Raw genomic sequence first — 18,164 nt, 5'->3', positions numbered from 1 at the left:
AGCTCTGGGAGGCTCAATCGGCACAGCCCTTTTCATCGCAACTGGACTTGTCCTTCGAACTGGAGGACCCTGCTTCCTCTTGGTCGCATATTCAGTCCTATGTCTCGTGACCTACGGGGTCATGACAGGCATAGCCGAAATAGCAAGCTATCTGCCGGTTCCAGGAGGAACAATGGGCTATTATGCCCACAAATATATCTCCAGCAGCTTGGGCTTCGCATTGGGGTACCTTTATTGGTACTCTCTTGGGATTCTTGTCCCGTATGAGCTGACTGCCGTTGCTCTCCTTGTCGAGTATTGGGATCCCAGTGTCAACCCGGCCGTCTGGATGACTATTCTGCTTGTCATCATTGTCTCACTCAACTTTCTGCCTGTTCAGTGGTTTGGCGAAGTCGAGTTCTGGGCAGCAGGGACTAAATTGCTTTTGATCGTCGGACTCGTCATTCTGTCCATTGTTTTGTGTTTCGGTGGTGGCCCTAACCATGAGCTCTTGGGATTCAAGTACTGGAACAATCCGGGGGCAACGCGACCGTACATCAAGGAGGGAGACTTGGGTCTCTTTCTTGCACTATTGCGTTGTCTCGCGTTGGCGTCCTTCGCCTTTGTGCTGAACCCTGAGTATCTAATTGTTACGGCCGGCGAAATGCAATCTCCGCGGTTCAACCTTCCTAGAGCTTCAAGACGGTTCTTTTGGCGTCTAGTGTTCCTTTTTATTCCTCTGATGGTTACCATTGGCATCAGCTGTCCTTACAATGATCCTATGTTACAAGAATCAGGGGTCGCGAGCTCCCCATTCGTTATTGCAGTCAAGAACGCCGGCATTCCTATCTTGGGTAGCATCATTACCGGCGCCATTATCCTCTCCGCCAGTACAGCCGGAAACGCATTCCTCTATCAAGCCTCTCGGAACCTATACTCGCTTGCAGTCAGCGGTAATGCGCCTGCGTGTAATCTATGAGTAACATATTTCCTATATATAGTATCTTTGACGGGTGTTCGACAGAAGGTAGTTTTAGTAGACAAAAACTCGCTGCATTAGAACCGATGATCTCGTATGTTCTGTGCACGAAAGACGATTCACCATGTTGCATTTATTTGGTTCGCAGCCGGACAGAGCCCGTAATTGTCATCTATCATTGTGCTAACATTGACGTAAAAAATTTGACTTTCGCCCACACCATCAAGCAATCTTTGGCCTATGATTTAACCCAGTCTATGGTTACCTTGATCATCTTCCTGCTGCGAGGCTAGGCCTGCAGCTGCCTTAGAGCGAGTGCTGAAGGACGTTAGCACCGCATCACCGATGACACACCCAAAATTGATTCAGGCACATGATCCAAACTCCAAACGGAAGTCGAATGATTTAAGAAGCGTTCTGAGATTCCACTGCTCTACAAGACAGAAACTTGGTACAGGATCAAATATGAGCCCTATGTTGGATCTGGGTATTGCCTGTGATGATTGTCTTGAGCTGCAAATAATCATCGAGGCCATATTTACTCCCTTCTCGACCAAGCCCAGATTGCTTGATTCCTCCAAACCTGCAATGCCGAATCAGCATCTTAACTTGAAGCAACTTGGGAAAGTCAAACGCAAAGGCCTATACGTACGGGATTGCAGAATCCGATACAGATCCTGAATTTATGGCAACCATGCCGGTTTCGAGCAAGCCGGATACTCGACGTGCGCGATTCAAGTTCTCCGTGAAGACGTATGAAGCAAGGCCCACGTTACAGGCGTTGGCGTTGTTGATGACCTCATTTTCGGTTACGAAAGGAATGATTGTCGCCACGGGACCAAATATCTCTTCCTGGGTGATTCTCATATCGGTACGCACATCCGTCAAGATGGTGGGCTCATAGTAGCTAGGCCCTGAGGGCATACCTAGTCAGTACCACTCATTCTAGGAGGGGATACTGTCAAGCCTACCGAGATCGGGGCGTGTCTTGCCACCAATAAGGACCTTTGCGCCTTGAGTCAATGAATTGTCGACCAGCGCTGCCACCTTTTCTACAGCCGAGGATGATATGAGCGGCCCATGTGTGGTGTCATCTTGATGACCAGATCCCAGTTTGAAGGTTTTGACGGCCTCAACAAAGCGATGCGTGAAGTTTTCAACAATGTCTGTCTGCACGTAAATGCGGTTTGCACAAACACAAGTCTGCCCACTGCTTTTGAACTTGGCATTGGGAGCCTCTCTCAGCGCCAGGTCCAGATCTGCATCCTTGAAGATAATGAAGGGGGCATTTCCACCAAGTTCGAGACTCAGCTTCTTGATCGTGCTGCTAGATTGTGACATGAGAAGTCTCCCAACTCGCGTCGATCCTGTGAAGGATATTTTACGAATGACATCGGAAGAGCAGAGTGTCTGGCCCACCTGTGGTGTGTTATCCAGCGCAGTCACAATATTGATCACGCCTTTAGGAACGCCAGCCTGCTGGGACAAGACTGCTAGGGCATTGGCCGAGAAGGGAGTTTCTCCAGGGGACTTGAGAACGACGGTAAATCCAGCTGCTAGGGCAGGGGCTATCTTGCGAGTGACCATGCCGGCTGGGAAATTCCATCTTGAATACAATGTCAGCCACATCACCAGTCAAGCGTCTGCTAAGCAGCGGTAGCAAAACACCAAAGGGGGCAGCTCCTATACTTTAGAAGCAGTACCTACGGAGTCATCAGCCCGCAAACGCCGACCGGCTCCTTGGTTACAGATACCTGGAAGGTATTGGAGCTATGGGGGATTATGTCTCCGTAAACGCGGGCAGCTTCTTCGGAGAACCACTCGACAAATCCGGCGGCGAACAAAACCTCTCCGAGAGCATCAGGGCGAGCTTTCCCATTCTCGGAGATTATCAGAGTTGCCAAATCCTCTTTATTTTCGAGTATAAGTTCATACCAGCGGCGCAGAATCCGTGATCTTTCGCGTCCTGAACGAGATCGCCAATCAGGAAAAGCGGCGGCGGCGGCGGCGATTGCTTTGAGGGCATCGTCTGGGGTAGACTCGGGACATGAGCCGAGCTTGAAACCGGTGGCAGGGTCTATGATCATCAACCAAGGTTAGCACTTTTGATAGATTCTCGACGCTCAGGAAGCATCTGGTGATGACAGAGGTTGTACCAAAAACATCGAAAGTGTTGCGAGATAGTGATGGAAGCCATTCATTGTCAATAAATTTGCTCCCGACCAACAACTGAGCATTGTTAAGCCGTTAGTTGAAGGACTTCTCTCCCATCTTGTGTTCGTAAAGATGCACAAAGAACAAAAGCAGCCGTGGATGCGTCTCCGATCAAAACTGGCAAGGCGGCCAAGATAAACGATTGCGACACCAGGGGCTAGAGTGTTTAGCCAGATGCATGGTTTTTATGCGTGATAACGAAGCAACAGAAGGCTCAGTCTCACACTGACTTGATCATTATGGCACACCCAGTCCACTCAGACAGAGCTCAACCGACTGCGTAAACTACGAAACATCGGGCCTTGCCGAGCCGATTTGCTCCGCAGCTGAAGGCCCAGACTCCCGCTTACCTGCTCGATTACCCGAGTGTATCAGAAGCGATGCCCATCTTTGGCAAATCTCGCCTTCGGAGACGCACGACCCCGAACAAATGGAGTTGCCGAGGGCTCTGAGGGGCCCCACCTTCGGTGCCGAGAAGTAGTATCCACAACGGCCCGGCACAGCTGGCATAGGTATGGGTGGATAAGCAATTGCTGGTTGCTATGATTAGAATCATGAGGGACTCTGGCTAGATATCGAGCACCCATGGCGGTACTTGTTTAGAATTTATTAAGTATCAGCTCGTATTCCACGACCCTGATCGACAAGCTGCACAACATTCATTCACGCTCGTCTCTTTGGTACCCAAGTCTCGAACCAAATACCGATACTCTCTACCAACATGGCCCGCATTGAGACGGTCGGCCTGGCCAGTACTGGAAACGCATACTATGCTCCAGCAACAGTCTCCCCAGACGGTGCGCAAATCATCCACGTGTCAGGTCAGGTGGGCAGCAACAAAGACGGTCGAGTGCCGCAAGACTACGAGTCTCAGATCCACCTGGCCCTCTTCAACCTGCGTAAGATCTTGATCTCAGCGGGGGCTGAGGTTCACGATATTGTCAAGCTCACAGTTCTCATCGTCAATTACGACCCTTCTCAGCGCAAGCATACCAAGCATATCAAGCGATTCCTAAGCGGCCATCGCCCAGCTATCACTCTCATCCGTGTTCCCGCCCTGGCTAGCCCGGAATGGCTTTTCGAGATCGACGCCGTCGTTGCCCGTAACCCAAAATCTTCGATCCAGCAACAACACGTGGCAGGGCCCCCACAACAGCGGGTAGATGTAGTCATCATAGGAGCAGGGCTAGCCGGCCTAACCGCAGCCTCGGAGCTCCATAGTGCGGGCTTGACTGTCGTTGTTCTAGAAGCGCGAGACCGCGTCGGGGGCAAAACCTGGAGTCAACCGCTGTCGGACAAGTGCGGCTCGGGAACCATTGATGTGGGCGCTGCATGGATCAACGATACGAATCAAAGCAAGGTCTATGCGCTGGCAAAGCGATTTGGTGCTGAGATTCTAGAGCAGAACACCAACGGGAATTGCGTCTTGGAGGACAAGGATGGACAATGCTCGACATTCGATTACGGAGATATTCCTCAGGTATGTCGATTACAATCATGGCTCTGGATGATGCGGTGCGCCGTTCACACGAGATTGTAAAGCTGTTTTACTGACTTGTGCTCCCAACACACAGTTTGACGAGGCGAGTGCTCGCGATGTCATTCGGATCCGCGACACGGTCGAGGCAGACTGCCAGACTCTTGACAAGGCTAGGCCACGGAATGATATTTGGGACTCACTCACGTTTGAGGCGTACCTGCTTTCTCGCGGTGCCACCCCTGCCAGTCTGGCTACGGCTGCTGTATGGACTCGAGCAATGCTGGGTCAGGATCCGAGCGACATCTCGGCCCTATTCTTCCTTAGCTATTGCAAGTCCGGCGGTGGGCTCCTGCAGATAAGGTCTGATCGCAAGGGTGGTGCCCAATATCTGCGCGTTCGCCAGGGCATGCAACTCATGGCCAACGGGCTGGCAGATGCGCTCCCGCAAGGTGTTGTTCGTCTGCCCAGTCCGGTGACTCATGTAACACAGACCAACAACGGGAATGGGGTAAACGTTGCAAGCCATGACACGATAATCGAGGCACGCAAGGTCATCACGACGGTTCCCAGCCCCATCCTCAAGACCATCCACTTCAGCCCCGAGTTGCCTCCCTCTAAGCAAGCATGGGCAAACTCCAGCACGTACGGGTACTACACCAAGGCAATGATGGTGTTTCGCGAGCCATTCTGGGCCCATAAAGGCTTCTGCGGCCTGGCCCACTCCTTTTCGGGACCTGCGTCAGTCATTCGTGACTCGTCTAGCCTTCCTGACAAAAAGTACATCCTCACCTGTATCATGAGTTCCGAACAGGGCCGAGTTTGGGCAGCTTTACCGACCAAGGACCGTGAACAGGCCCTCATCCAGCAAATAGGGAAGTTATATGGCTCCGAGACAGAAGCCTCTCGCGATTTTGTGGAAATGGTAACGTACGAATGGACCCTGGATGAGTACTCAGGATGGGGTTGTCCTTGTGCTTCCCTGACGCCTGGCGTTCTCGATACTCTCGGTGGTAATGCACTTCGGGAGCCTTGCGGCAATCTGCATTTTGCCGGGACAGAAACTGCGTCTGAGTGGAAAGGGTACATGGAGGGTGCCATTCAGAGTGGTGAGCGGGCTGCAGCTGAGGTTTTGCACGACTTGAAGCGAGACAGAGAGAGCCGGCTATAAAAGTAAATGGAAATATCAAGAGCATGTAGTGTAGCTTTTTCTTCTTCTTTGCTGCAATACATACTGGGTTACCTTGATCCCCATTTGGGTGACATAAAGTTAAAGGAATAGTCTTGCATTTGGCTCATGTCATTTCTGGTAAAACGAGAAGACAAGCTTCCTTCTGGTTGCGCAGTCCGAACTTGAACAAAGAATCTCTGTTTGCTCGAAGAGGATCAAAGAGTCGGCTTGAGCTTAACCCGGCAGCAAGACTTGCGACAAAACTCGGCTTATGGAACCGAATAACATGGTACCAGATGTTTATGTGTAGTGTACAGAACAGCTCGATTGTTCACCTGCACCCTCGTTCAAATTGTGCTCTGCATTGCATCCTCTGCACGTACACCCGTATGCCATTCTGGAGGGTTGACAGGTGAGTCAAGCCAACCCTGACCATGTTGGCATGTTCAACCAGTCCTGACCCATTAATGCCTCGTCAAGAGGTGGAATTTGAGCTCCGCTTAGCAAAAGGTTCCAGTCGGGCTGGGAATCTGGTAAAGTGGCTTGGTCACCCTGGCCGCCGTCTCTAGCATAACCTTCAAACTTTTGGTGCAGGTCATGGAACACGCTGTATATCGCGTCGGCGTTGGGCCAATATTTGGCTAGGAGCTTGGCGCACTCAACCAGTCTTGAAAGCTTATCAAGAGCGTGCACCACAACCAGGAAGTTGCCTGCTTCTGTAGCAGTACGAACCTCACTCACGAGATGCATCCCCGCCGCTGTCGCTGCGCTCACCCCCGTGAATTGACACTGGCAGAGGCTCCCGAGGTCAGAAAGCCTTTCTAGTGAACTGACAATTTCCTGGGCTGCAGTAGAGCGCACAGTCCGGCTGTCTGCATTGTCGAACTGACGGTATAGGTGAAACAACATGAGGTTGTAGTGGATACGGTGGCATTTTGCAGCAGCATCATCGGCTCTTCCAGTTGGCGATACGCCCACGCGCAGAGCCCAGCGTCCAAGTTGCCTGTTGATGCTATCGAGATCGACGGTCCATTTCGTTGCTGGTGCATTCGCTTCCAAGATTTGGAGCCCGATGTACGCGAGCTCAACCATTTGGTTGAGGTAATCCGGGTTCGTCAGACTCATAACAAGAGGTATATCAAGATTTGCAGGACTTCTCTCCTGGGTGCTCAATGGTACCGATGAGCCACCCTGCGTGTCTACCATGTCTTCCTCTTTAAGTGCTCTCTGGTTAATATCCTTAGCCCGGATGGTGCATGGCTGTCTATTTTTGAGGGATGCCAGTACTTCTAGAATGAAGGCCGGCCACCAGCACCTTTTATATTGAGACTTTTCCAGCGGCGGAAGAGCAGGACTGTGACGATGAGTTCCTAGCCCACAGCCAAGACGTACAGCAAGGCCGGACCAATACCACGGCCCGCCTGATATGGTATCTCCATCGCCGATATGCCAGGTGAATAGGATAGCAGCTTGCATTAGATGAAGTCGATTTGATTCATGACGTGCATGATAGAGGAGGCTAGCCCGGCGAAACAGCATACTCTTGATGGCATGCCTGTCATTGACGATCAATGGGTGTTCGCAGGCGTGCGCTCCAGCCATGAGTAGGGCTTGGAATAGTAGTAGAGGCGGAGGCTTTGCTGGGTTACGATAAGTGGCTAAGAATTCTGGCATGGAGATTATTGGCAAAAGCGGATGAATGTGTTGAAAGTAGGCGGCCACAAGGGCATCTCTGACTTCTGGGGTGGGAAACAAAGAGACTTCGTCGGCGAGATTTTGACTGGAAGAGAAGCACCACATGTCAGGCGTCGGTTTCCATGGCTTCAGTGGTCGGATTTGAGGGTTAGGATAATGAAGCAGCGTGTTGGCGCGTGTGTCAAGGTCGAGCTCCGTGGATGCTGCCCCAGCAGTGCTATCTCCATGGTCTTGGATAAATGCTGATCTTGATTCTACTGCCGGCGAAAGTGGAAGCGTCCGAGAGGATCGGTGAAGATCAACAAGATGGTGGAGGTTTGACACGCTCGTGCCGATATAGGCGATGCGGAAGCTGTCATAGGAATCAAATATAGACCAGACGCCTGCGTCGATCCCGTGCTTGAAAAAATCGGCGAGGCCACTCCGAGGATGACGATACTGCACAGCTATCCTATGTTCACCCAGCCCACAGCGCTCAAGCAGCCCTTACCGCGGATTCGTGCCAGTTCCAGATAGGATCCGTCCCGTCTCTAAGCGGCACCGATCCTGAGGCTTCTTCACGCCGCGAACAGCTTGCGTAAACGTCCCCTCAGATGGACCTTGTGTGGAGGAGGGCCGAAGGCTCCAGTCCAGTGGTTGATCGATGCGAGCTGACTGTCTGAATCGAGCGGCCTGACGCCGGGGCCTCGCCCACTCTGTGGTGTAGCTACAGTCAATGATCAGCTTTGATCTCGGGTCTGCTCTTGGCCATGAAGCTGAGCTCGCACTCAAGTCCAAAGTCCAAAGGTCCCGCAAGACTTACCGGCATTCAATACCCGCTTTGCGACACACCCTGAACAAGGCTCAGAGGCATTGGCAGGTATGTCGCACCGAACCTTTCGACGACGGCACGTGTCGCACGCTTTGCGTTGCTGTCTCTTCGAAGTGGAGCTTTCTGGGTTCATTGCTATTGCGGACACAAGAGCATCACTGGATCGAGGAGGACCGAGAATTCGGAGGTGCCCAGTTGAGGGACAACTCTCGGCATTCAACTGGGGGCCGAAAGACCGACCTGGCCTTGTCTAATCTGGCATAGCTTGTTTGCCTCGGAGCCGAGCTTCTTATCTCCCACCTTGCGACTCTGAATAACAAAGTATCACATATCACCACGAGGTTCATACGACTAGATATAAAATGTAGCCCATACTTTAAGGCTATACATCTGGTTTTATATCTAGCTTATTATATTAAGGATTTTAACCCTAACAATATAAGCTTAAATAGCTATGCCCAAACATAACGTATATAATAAGTATAACGTATATGATAAGCATGCGGCGCAGACAAGCATGCGGCGCAAAAATCCCTCAACTTCTCCTCCTTTTATCTAATTAATTGATTCTCAACCATTTAGGATGCCACAATCAAATATAGAGGCAAGAACGCTTCTTGCCCTTCTTGCCCTTTAAAATGACCTGAAACTAAGTATTCGACGTGCTGCAATAATCTATAAGATCAAGGAGCAAAGGCTCCGTCGCCGATGGAATAGCATTTAATCTCGAGTTAATTAGATCCCTAAATTATATAAGCTATCTAATCTAGAGGAAGAGATTATAGTTTAATTTATCTTTGACCTAGATTCGCGAGGCTTTCCCTCGTGACTATATAGTATTAAAGAAATAATAAATTAATTACTTATTAATTATAATATATTACTTATTAATAAGTAATAGGCTTTTAACTTTATTAAGTAATATTTAAACCTTAAGATATATTTCTTTTATAAATATAATTATTAAAAGATTAAATATAAAGATTTAATTATTATTTATAATTAGTTTATATTTATAATAAATATAATTATAAAATATAATATTACTTTTATTAATATTTATAACTTTAATAAGATTAGCTTTATAATAAGTATAATTATAAATAAAATAATTATTATAAGTATAAAAAGATATAAAAACTTAAAATTAATTTAGCCTAAGAACTAAGAATAAGTTATAATTCTCTAGGTAATTAATACTAAAGTATCACGGCACCAGTTATAACAACCGCCGGGGTCACGTGTGGCCCACCATAACCGCCGATTACCCTGCGACTCACGCCGCCAACGGTACATACCGTGAGCCTCGAGATAGGACTCACGATCTAGATTACGACTCACTGTGAGCCTTAACTTACAAATCATAAGCTAGACTAAGTATATAGAATATACTTATTATACTTTCTTATATATAAGCTACCTTAGCTATTAATATAACTTAGTTATATTTAATACCTTTAAGTATATTATTAGATGTAACTTATAACTTATTGCTTAGATTATGCCTAGTACTCCCTACTAATATAAACCTAGTATAACTAGCTTATCTCTTAGAAAATATATAATTATTATATATTAATAGCTCTTATTTAGTAATATATTATATACTCTAAGTAATATTATTACTATAGCACTTAATATTAGATTTCCTTTTACCCCTCGTAGTAAGCTACTTATTACCCCTTAATAGGGATAGCCCGCGATTAAACTAGAGGAACTTAATATCCTAATAGATACTAATAATAATAGCAAAGAATATATTGTCCTGGCCTTATATAAGGATAAGGTTTATAAACTTAGAAATAAGTATAACTACCTAAGTATCTAATATAATAACCTCTTAGATAGCGCATATAATAACGCTAGGATTACTTAGAAATAATTAGCTAGTATAAAGGTATTAATAAATAATATATAAGAATGTTTCTGCTAAGCTATGGAATAGTAATAATAGTAATACTAGTAGATAATTAATAAATAATAAAACCAGATTAATTAACTTACTATGCTCTAAACTCAGTAAAATAACCTAGTATAATAGCAGGTTTATAATCTTAGTAACCTAATATTTAAGTATACCGCCGCTAGTATTACCTATAAAGATATTAGTAAGATTATTAAACCCAAGGACCTAGAACTATTTAATAGATAGGCTATATATATTAAGATGTTTTTTATATCCCTTAGAGCATACTAATAGTACTTTCCTACTAGGATAGCTAGCGCTAAAAGCAAGGTCTTATATACTAGTAGATACCTTATAGGTAATACACTTACTTAGTTTAAACCTAAGCTATATAACTTTCTTAAAAATAAACCCACTAAGGAAATATAACTCTTTTTCGCTAAATATAAAAACTTTAAAGAAATAATTAAATATAACTTTAAAATTATTAATAAAAAATAATAAGCTATATAGAAACTTAAGAACTTATAATAAATAAAGGCCGCCTTAACCTATATAGCCGAGTTTATATAAATTACCTTATTTCTTAATTAGGGAATAAATGCCCTTTAGATTACTTTCTATAAAGGACTTAAGGATAAGATTAAGGATAAGCTTTATAAAATAAAAAAACCTAATAACCTCTAAGATTATATTAATATAACTATTAAGATTAATAACTAATAGTTTAAATAATATATAAAGAAATCTAATAAAGGATAAATTTAAGGTAATAAGAATAATGCTAATTAATCTTAAAAGTGAGAATAAACTAGGGGTAATACCTCTTATAAAACCCACGTGGGACCTATAGAACTTAGAGTAGCCTAGAGAGATAGTAAGGATATTAAATATTATTACTGCTATAAGAAGGGCCATAAGGCTAATAAATGCCGAAGGAAGTAGCGAGATATAAAGAAAGGGCACTATTAACTAAAGCTATAATAGCCCCTCCTAGAAAGTAAGAAATAAGTAAGATCCACCTAGGCAGATATTAAACCCTAGATAGCTATCTATATTATTAAAATACTTAGAATAGCTTAATAAGGATATAATAAAACCGGCATCTAACTAAATAAGCTAGATATGCTATATAGCTAAGTATACCTCTTAGAAAAATAAGTAAAAGGTAATTATATAATTAATAATATCACAAAGGAATAACTCTATAAACTAATTAAACCCTAAAAAACTAACCGCTTATATATTATAAAATATATAAGATAGAAACTACTCTTAGAGCCTAATAAGAAAAGATAGCAACTAGGTAACCTAATGCTATAGCGTATTATCGCCGTGATTAGACGCGCTGAGCCTAAAATCAAAGAACCTATAATATCCCCCCTAGCATAATAAACCTTAAATGGATAAACTGACTTCTAAGAAGCCGCTATAGAAGGATTTAACTATAAGAAATGGATTATGGGATATAAAGAGAAGGAATAACTACTAGTGCCCGCTATAGTCTACTAAAGGGACTACTAATAAGATAACCCCGCGCGGTATAACTATACCCTATGCCCTTAATACTAGATTAAGGCATTATAAAAATATAATAAAATCTATAAATAATAAAAAATAGACTAATATAGTAGATTATTATATAATAATTAGATTACTAAGATAAGTAATAATAATATTAATTAAACTAAGTTTAAGTATAAGGCCTAAAAACTATAGAGAGAACTATGCTAAGAGCGCTCTAAGAAGCCCTAGAAGAGTAATAAAAAACTATAAAAGGAAGAAGACTACCCCTAATTATATAATAAAAATAATAATAAATATTAAAATAGCCTAAGGGAAAGGTATATCTAGATTATATAAGAATATATAAAAATATTAAATAAGTAAGAAATTTATATTTAAGCTTATTATTAAGAATTAGCTAAAAACCCTTAATATTTAAAAATACCTTTTAATTTATAAGATAATATAAGGATATACTTAATATACTAAGAGTATATTAATATCTCTTAGATATTATGCTAATACTATTAGTATAAAACCTACTAAGAGGAAAAATAAAAATAAGATTACTTCCCTATCTTATTACTATATTAACTAAATAATAAACCCTACTTATAGTATAAAATAAAAGGGTATAAAGTAATATATTAATATAAATCTATTAATATTATAAATATATAATATTTTTTAAAACTCTACTATGCTACTTAGGAAAAGAAATAAATTACTTATAAGATCGAGGACTAATAAAAGATAATTAGCTAGGAAAATAAAAAAGACCCTAGAGCTAAATAAGAATAGTAATACTAAGACTAGCTATATAGCTAGGATAATATATATAACTATAATGCCTATATAAATAGCGAGTATAAATTTAATTATATAAACTACGCTTTAGTAATATTAAAAAACTAGATACCTTATCTAATATAAGGCGATAAGTGGATAAATAAGGGAATATATTACCCTAGAAGGCCCTTTACTTTACTATCGGAGTATATAGGTAATAATGCCTAGAACTAAAAGTATAAGTTAAAGGAGAATAGTTAAACGCTTTAATAAATAGCAGAGCTAAGTAGAATTACTTTAACCTAATAATAATAAATAGACTTAAGCTACTATAGAGGTATAAATAGATGCCTTACTTAGTTATTAACCTAGAAGGAACCCCTTTTAATTATAATAATAATATTATTAATAATAAGATTAATTACCTTAAAGTTTTTATTAAAGGAAAAAACTAAGGTATTTTATTTAATATTATATTAAATAAGTAATATAACCTTATACTTAGGTACCTATAATTATAATAATTTAACCTATATTTTAACTAGAAGACTAGCTAAGTGCTCTCTTTTAATAATAAGGCACTTTCTATAGTAAATAACGACTTAAAACACGATATGAGATCTTAAACTTCTATTAAAGGAACTAAAGAAGTTAGGCAGAGGTAAATATAAGATACCTCTCTACCTATAGGAATAAGATATAAATATTAAAAAGGATAAAAATAATAGTAATAAAGAATAATCGCACAAGTTATATAATAGTTTTATAAACTTAAAAAGGACCTAGCTCTATAGAAGAAACTATAGGATAACCTAGAAGAAAAAGAGCGACTTAAGAATATCTTATAGCAATATCGCATCTATAAGAAACTCTTCGCGGAAGAACTTAAAATAGGCCTACCTAAGTATATATATTATGACTTAGAAATTAAGTTTATTAATAAGAAGTAACCTAGCTTTAGTAAACTCTACCTACTTAACGAAGCATAGCTATTAGTATTAAAGGAATATATTAAAGATATAATATAAAAAGGATATATTAGGGAAAGTAAGTTATCTATTAGATACCCTATTATGTTTGTTTTAAAGAAGAATAAAAAGCTCTAACTCTATATTAACTTTAGAATACTTAATGCTATTATAGTTAAGGATTATATATTACTACCTCTTATTAGCGAGTTAAAGGATTAACTTTTTGGCATAAAGTATTTTATAGCATTTAACCTTAAAGGAGCTTATAACCTTATTTAGATTAAAAAAGGATATAAATAAAAAACCGCTTTTTATACTAAGTATAGACTATTTAAGTACCTTATTATGCCTTTTAGACTTATTAATATACCTATTATATTTTAATAAATAATTAATAATATGCTATGAGAATATCTAAATATATTTATTATATATTATCTAGATAATATCTTTATCTTCTCTAAAATAAAAGAAGAATATATAGAATATATCTATAAGGTATTATAAATACTATAAGACGCTAAGTTATTAGTAAAACCCGAGAAAAGTAAATTTTATATCTTAGAAGTAAAATTCCTTAGATATATTATCTCTTATAATAAGATATAAATAGACCCTAAGAAGGTCTTAGCGGTTAAGGAATAGAAAGAACTAGTAAATATTAAGGAAGTATAGGCCTTTCTTAGATTCGCTAATTACTACTATAAATTCCTTAAAGTCTTTAAATAGATAGTTGCACTATTAATAGAACTTATAAAGAAGGATAAGACCTTTATATTTAAAAGTAAAGCCAAGGATGCCTTTAATAAGATTAAAAAATTTATCCTAAGCAAACTAGTGCTTAAAATATTTAACCTATCTTAACTAATTAAACTTAAAACTAATGCCTTAGACTTCGCCCTAGGCGCCTAAATTAGATAATAAGATAATAAAGGACTCTTATACCTAATCGTATTTTACTTCTATAAGCTATATAGAGTAGAATTAAATTACCTTATTTATAATAAAGAATTCCTTATAATTATTAATACCTTTAAAGAATTTAGATATTACCTCCTAGGAAGCTAATACTAGATTAAGATATATATAGATTATAAGAATATTACCTACTTTGCGAAAATATAAAAACTTAGTAAATAATAACTCTAATATATTAAATACCTCTTAGAATTTAATTATATTATTATTTATAATATATATAATAAGCGAGTATACTAGATAAATAAGTACACTAAAAATCTCTACCTTAAAGATAGAAATCACTATAAAAATACTATAAACCATTTAATTAATTAAAATTACTCGCTATACTCTTCCCCTGATATCTTAATCACTACCTGATAGGTCCTTGCATTATGGCCGGGCTTGCCGCAGACACCATAACGCCGAACACCCGGTCGCGCCGACCTCCCTTGACCACCACTTCTCGACGATTCGGCCACTACCTGCGCATCAATATCCATCTAATTAATTGCTTGCCTTCCTTCCTCTACCGTTATTACCCCTCTTTTCTGTAGTCGGGTTCTTTTTGCCCTCCGGCGCCGGCTTAGTATCTTATTTGCCTCTTAAAGGTCTTTATTCTTAGCGGTCAATAAGGCTACCCGATGCATAATTGCCTTTGTCCCCTTTGCAAGAGACTGTAGAGCTTCTAAAATTGACTCTAGGGAGCTGCTCTGATGCCTTCTAATTCGTCTTTCGAGGTATTCAGACTAAGATCTAGCCTTAAGCACGGTCTTTGGGGTCCTTAAGGCCCAAGGGGTCGACGGTTCAGCTGCCTCCTTAACCGGCGTTGGCGTATATAGCTGTATATTAAGCTTTAAGATTATATTTTCCGCATTAAGAGGAATAAGCCCAGCTCCTCTAAAAGCCCCCTTAATATTTCATTTTATCATAGTAGCTTAAAATACGGCGTAGAAGGCTAGAAAGAACTTGGTTTTTGAAACGTAGGTTATAGAGTATCTGATTAGACGCTCTATTTCTTAACCATAAACACTCTTAAGCACGCTAAAGCACCTAATATTAAGGGGCTAAAGTAGATAAGAGGAATAAGGTAGCATATAAAGCCTAATAATCTTATTCTCCTTATAATATCTCTTAAATTTAATAGAGTAGTGACTTTTATAGCTATCGAGGATTAAGAGACAATAGACACTAATTAATCGATTAGTTATACACCGGTTAAAGTGCTTAAGCCACTCGAGACCAGTCTCGTTATCAGTCTAGCCATTTTGGGTCATCGCAATAGCCTAATCGCCCGGGAGGTTACTTTCTCGGTACCAGTTGGCGAGATGATATTGGCCCGCACTGATAATAAACGGCGGGATTAGCCAGCCTTCCGCATTAATCGCCTAAATGACTATAATCCATTCTCGGTTTCTAGGCTGCACTGCTTTTAGCTTTTCACGCCTTTCTATGCCTATAACGACCATTCCGCTTATAATCATGCCCATAAGAAAGCTAGTCTCGTTAATATTATAGATATCATCTGATTAGATGCTATACTTCGCGATTATATTCGCTATAAGCTGAAACTAATCGCGGATAATAGTTAGATCTTTGCATTTAGCTCTCTAGTAATTATATTTGCGAAAAAAACGCGTCTTAAGGTCTAGGTATCACTTGATGAAGTTTAAAGCCTAGCGCACGCCAATTAGTAATGCGTCGCGGTTAGTAAGTAATTAATTAGCTATTTCTTTTATATCATATAGCTAAGGGGGAAATCCTTATAAATCTAGGTTAAGAATAAACTAAATAATAATCTATTCCTCTAGATTTAATAGTTTGCGTAATTTTAGGATAATATCGCGTTAAGATTATATGCTATTATGCCGACGACGTAAGGCATAGTAATTAACCTGGTAGAGCCTTGTAGTTTATCGTAGTTTTAAATCTAGGTTATTTTGAAGGGCCTAAAGTGTAAGAAGTAATCTAGCTTCTTTATTTAATTAAGATATCTCTAGTTGTGAGGAATTAATTAATTAAATGGTGATAATATTAGATAAGGGATTTTTAGTGCACTCGCTTGTCTAGTGCACTCGCTTATTATATATGTTATTAAAAAAATAAAAAATAATAAAGCTAATGCTATTAATAGATGCCTTAACCTAGATATAAGAAGAACTAAGATAAAGGAATAATTTTTATAATTTATATAGGAAAGATACCTTATATAATAAATTATTATAATAACCTATATAATAAAATAGGGCAATTTATTATTTATAAAGATCTTAAAATATAACTAATACCTTTTAAATAATAAAAAAATAAATAAATAATAAATACCTAAGGAATTATAATATAACCTTATATGCGAAATCTATAGCTACTTACTATATAGATACTAAGGAATTAATAAAACCCTAGAATAAATTAAAATAATATTTATTTTTCTTAATATAAAGAAAATTATTTTAATTATCACTAACTAATGCGACCTCTGCGTAAAAACTAAGGCATAATACTATAAACTATATAGAAAGCTATAACTACTCCTAGTTATATAATAACTATGGGACTTGATTATTATGGATTTTATCGCTAAACTACCCTTATTAAAAGAACTAGCCACTAGAAACTTCTATAATAGCATTCTTATTATTATAAATAAACTTATGAAATTTTCTTATTTTATACCCTATAGAGAATTAATAATAATAGAAGAATTCGCCTATCTCTTCTATTTTTATATTGCTAAAATATATAGGCTATTACTTAAGATTATTATAGACTAAGGACTACTATTTATATTAAAATTCTAGCAGAGCCTTATAGGATACTTAGGAATTAATTATAAACTCTTTATTATATACTATAAGGAGATAGATAGATAAATAAAACGCATAAACTAAATACTAAAATAATACCTTCGTTACTATATTAATTATAAATAAACTAATTAGGTTAAAAAGCTACTAACTGCCTAGCTAGCCTATAATATAGTAACTAATAAAAGCACTAAGGTTATACTAGTATATACTAATTTTAAATTCATATTAGACATTTATTAATAATCCTAAGATACTATTATTAACCCTAAGGCAATTCTTACTAGTAACTAATTATAAAACTTATATAAAGAAATAAAAATAAAACTTAAATTTATTAGAAATAAAATAATAATATATACTAATAAGAAAAGAATTAAGGGATTAATCCTCTTAGAGGAAGATATAATTTACCTTATAATAAAAAATATTAAAATTAAATAATAAAATAAAAAACTTAATTATAAATATATTAGATTATAACGTACTTAATAAGCATGCGGATCAGACAAGCATGCGGATCAAAAATCCCTTATCCTATAACATTTCCATTTAATTAATTAATTCTCAACCACCCAATATGCCACAGTCAAATAGAGAGGCTAATATCCTTCTTGCGCTCCAGGCCTATCAAAATGACCTAAAATTAAGTCTCCGACGCGCCGCAAAGGTCTATGAAATCTCTTATACTACTCTCTATCGCCGACAGCATAGCATATCTGCGCGTTGCGATTGGATCCCTAAATCACGCAAACTATCTGATCTAGAGGAATAGATCATTATCTAATTTATTCTCGACCTAGATTCACGAGGATTTCCCCCGCGACTACGTAGTATTAAAGAAATGGCTAACCGATTACTCGCCGACCACAACGCGCTACCCATCGGCAAGCGCTGGG

At 39.3% G+C, this 18,164-nt stretch overlaps 2 protein-coding genes across 2 annotated transcripts; one reads left to right on the top strand and one right to left on the bottom strand.

Annotated features, from left to right (window-relative positions):
- Window positions 1–1,203: 1,203 nt before the first annotated feature.
- LRP88_05648 (uncharacterized protein) lies at window positions 1,204–2,545 on the bottom strand (the record flags this gene model as incomplete). The annotated part of the gene is made up of 3 exons (XM_083242198.1): window positions 1,204–1,276; window positions 1,611–1,872; window positions 1,930–2,545. The coding sequence occupies 3 exons, from the start codon at window positions 2,543–2,545 to the stop codon at window positions 1,204–1,206; spliced, it is 951 nt and encodes a 316-aa protein (XP_083101134.1).
- Window positions 2,546–3,893: 1,348 nt separating this feature from the next.
- On the top strand, window positions 3,894–5,820 carry LRP88_05647 (uncharacterized protein; the record flags this gene model as incomplete). The annotated part of the gene is made up of 2 exons (XM_083242197.1): window positions 3,894–4,652; window positions 4,747–5,820. 2 exons carry the CDS (start codon window positions 3,894–3,896, stop codon window positions 5,818–5,820), a joined length of 1,833 nt encoding a protein of 610 aa, XP_083101133.1.
- Window positions 5,821–18,164: the final 12,344 nt, after the last annotated feature.

Source organism: Fusarium phalaenopsidis, assembly GCF_050370095.1.
Source record: "Fusarium phalaenopsidis strain FUZ10S chromosome Unknown contig_32296, whole genome shotgun sequence".
NCBI classification, from domain to species: domain Eukaryota; kingdom Fungi; phylum Ascomycota; class Sordariomycetes; order Hypocreales; family Nectriaceae; genus Fusarium; species Fusarium phalaenopsidis.
The sequence above is the reverse complement of the archived record's forward strand: the minus strand, read 5'-3'. Positions and strand labels throughout refer to the sequence as shown.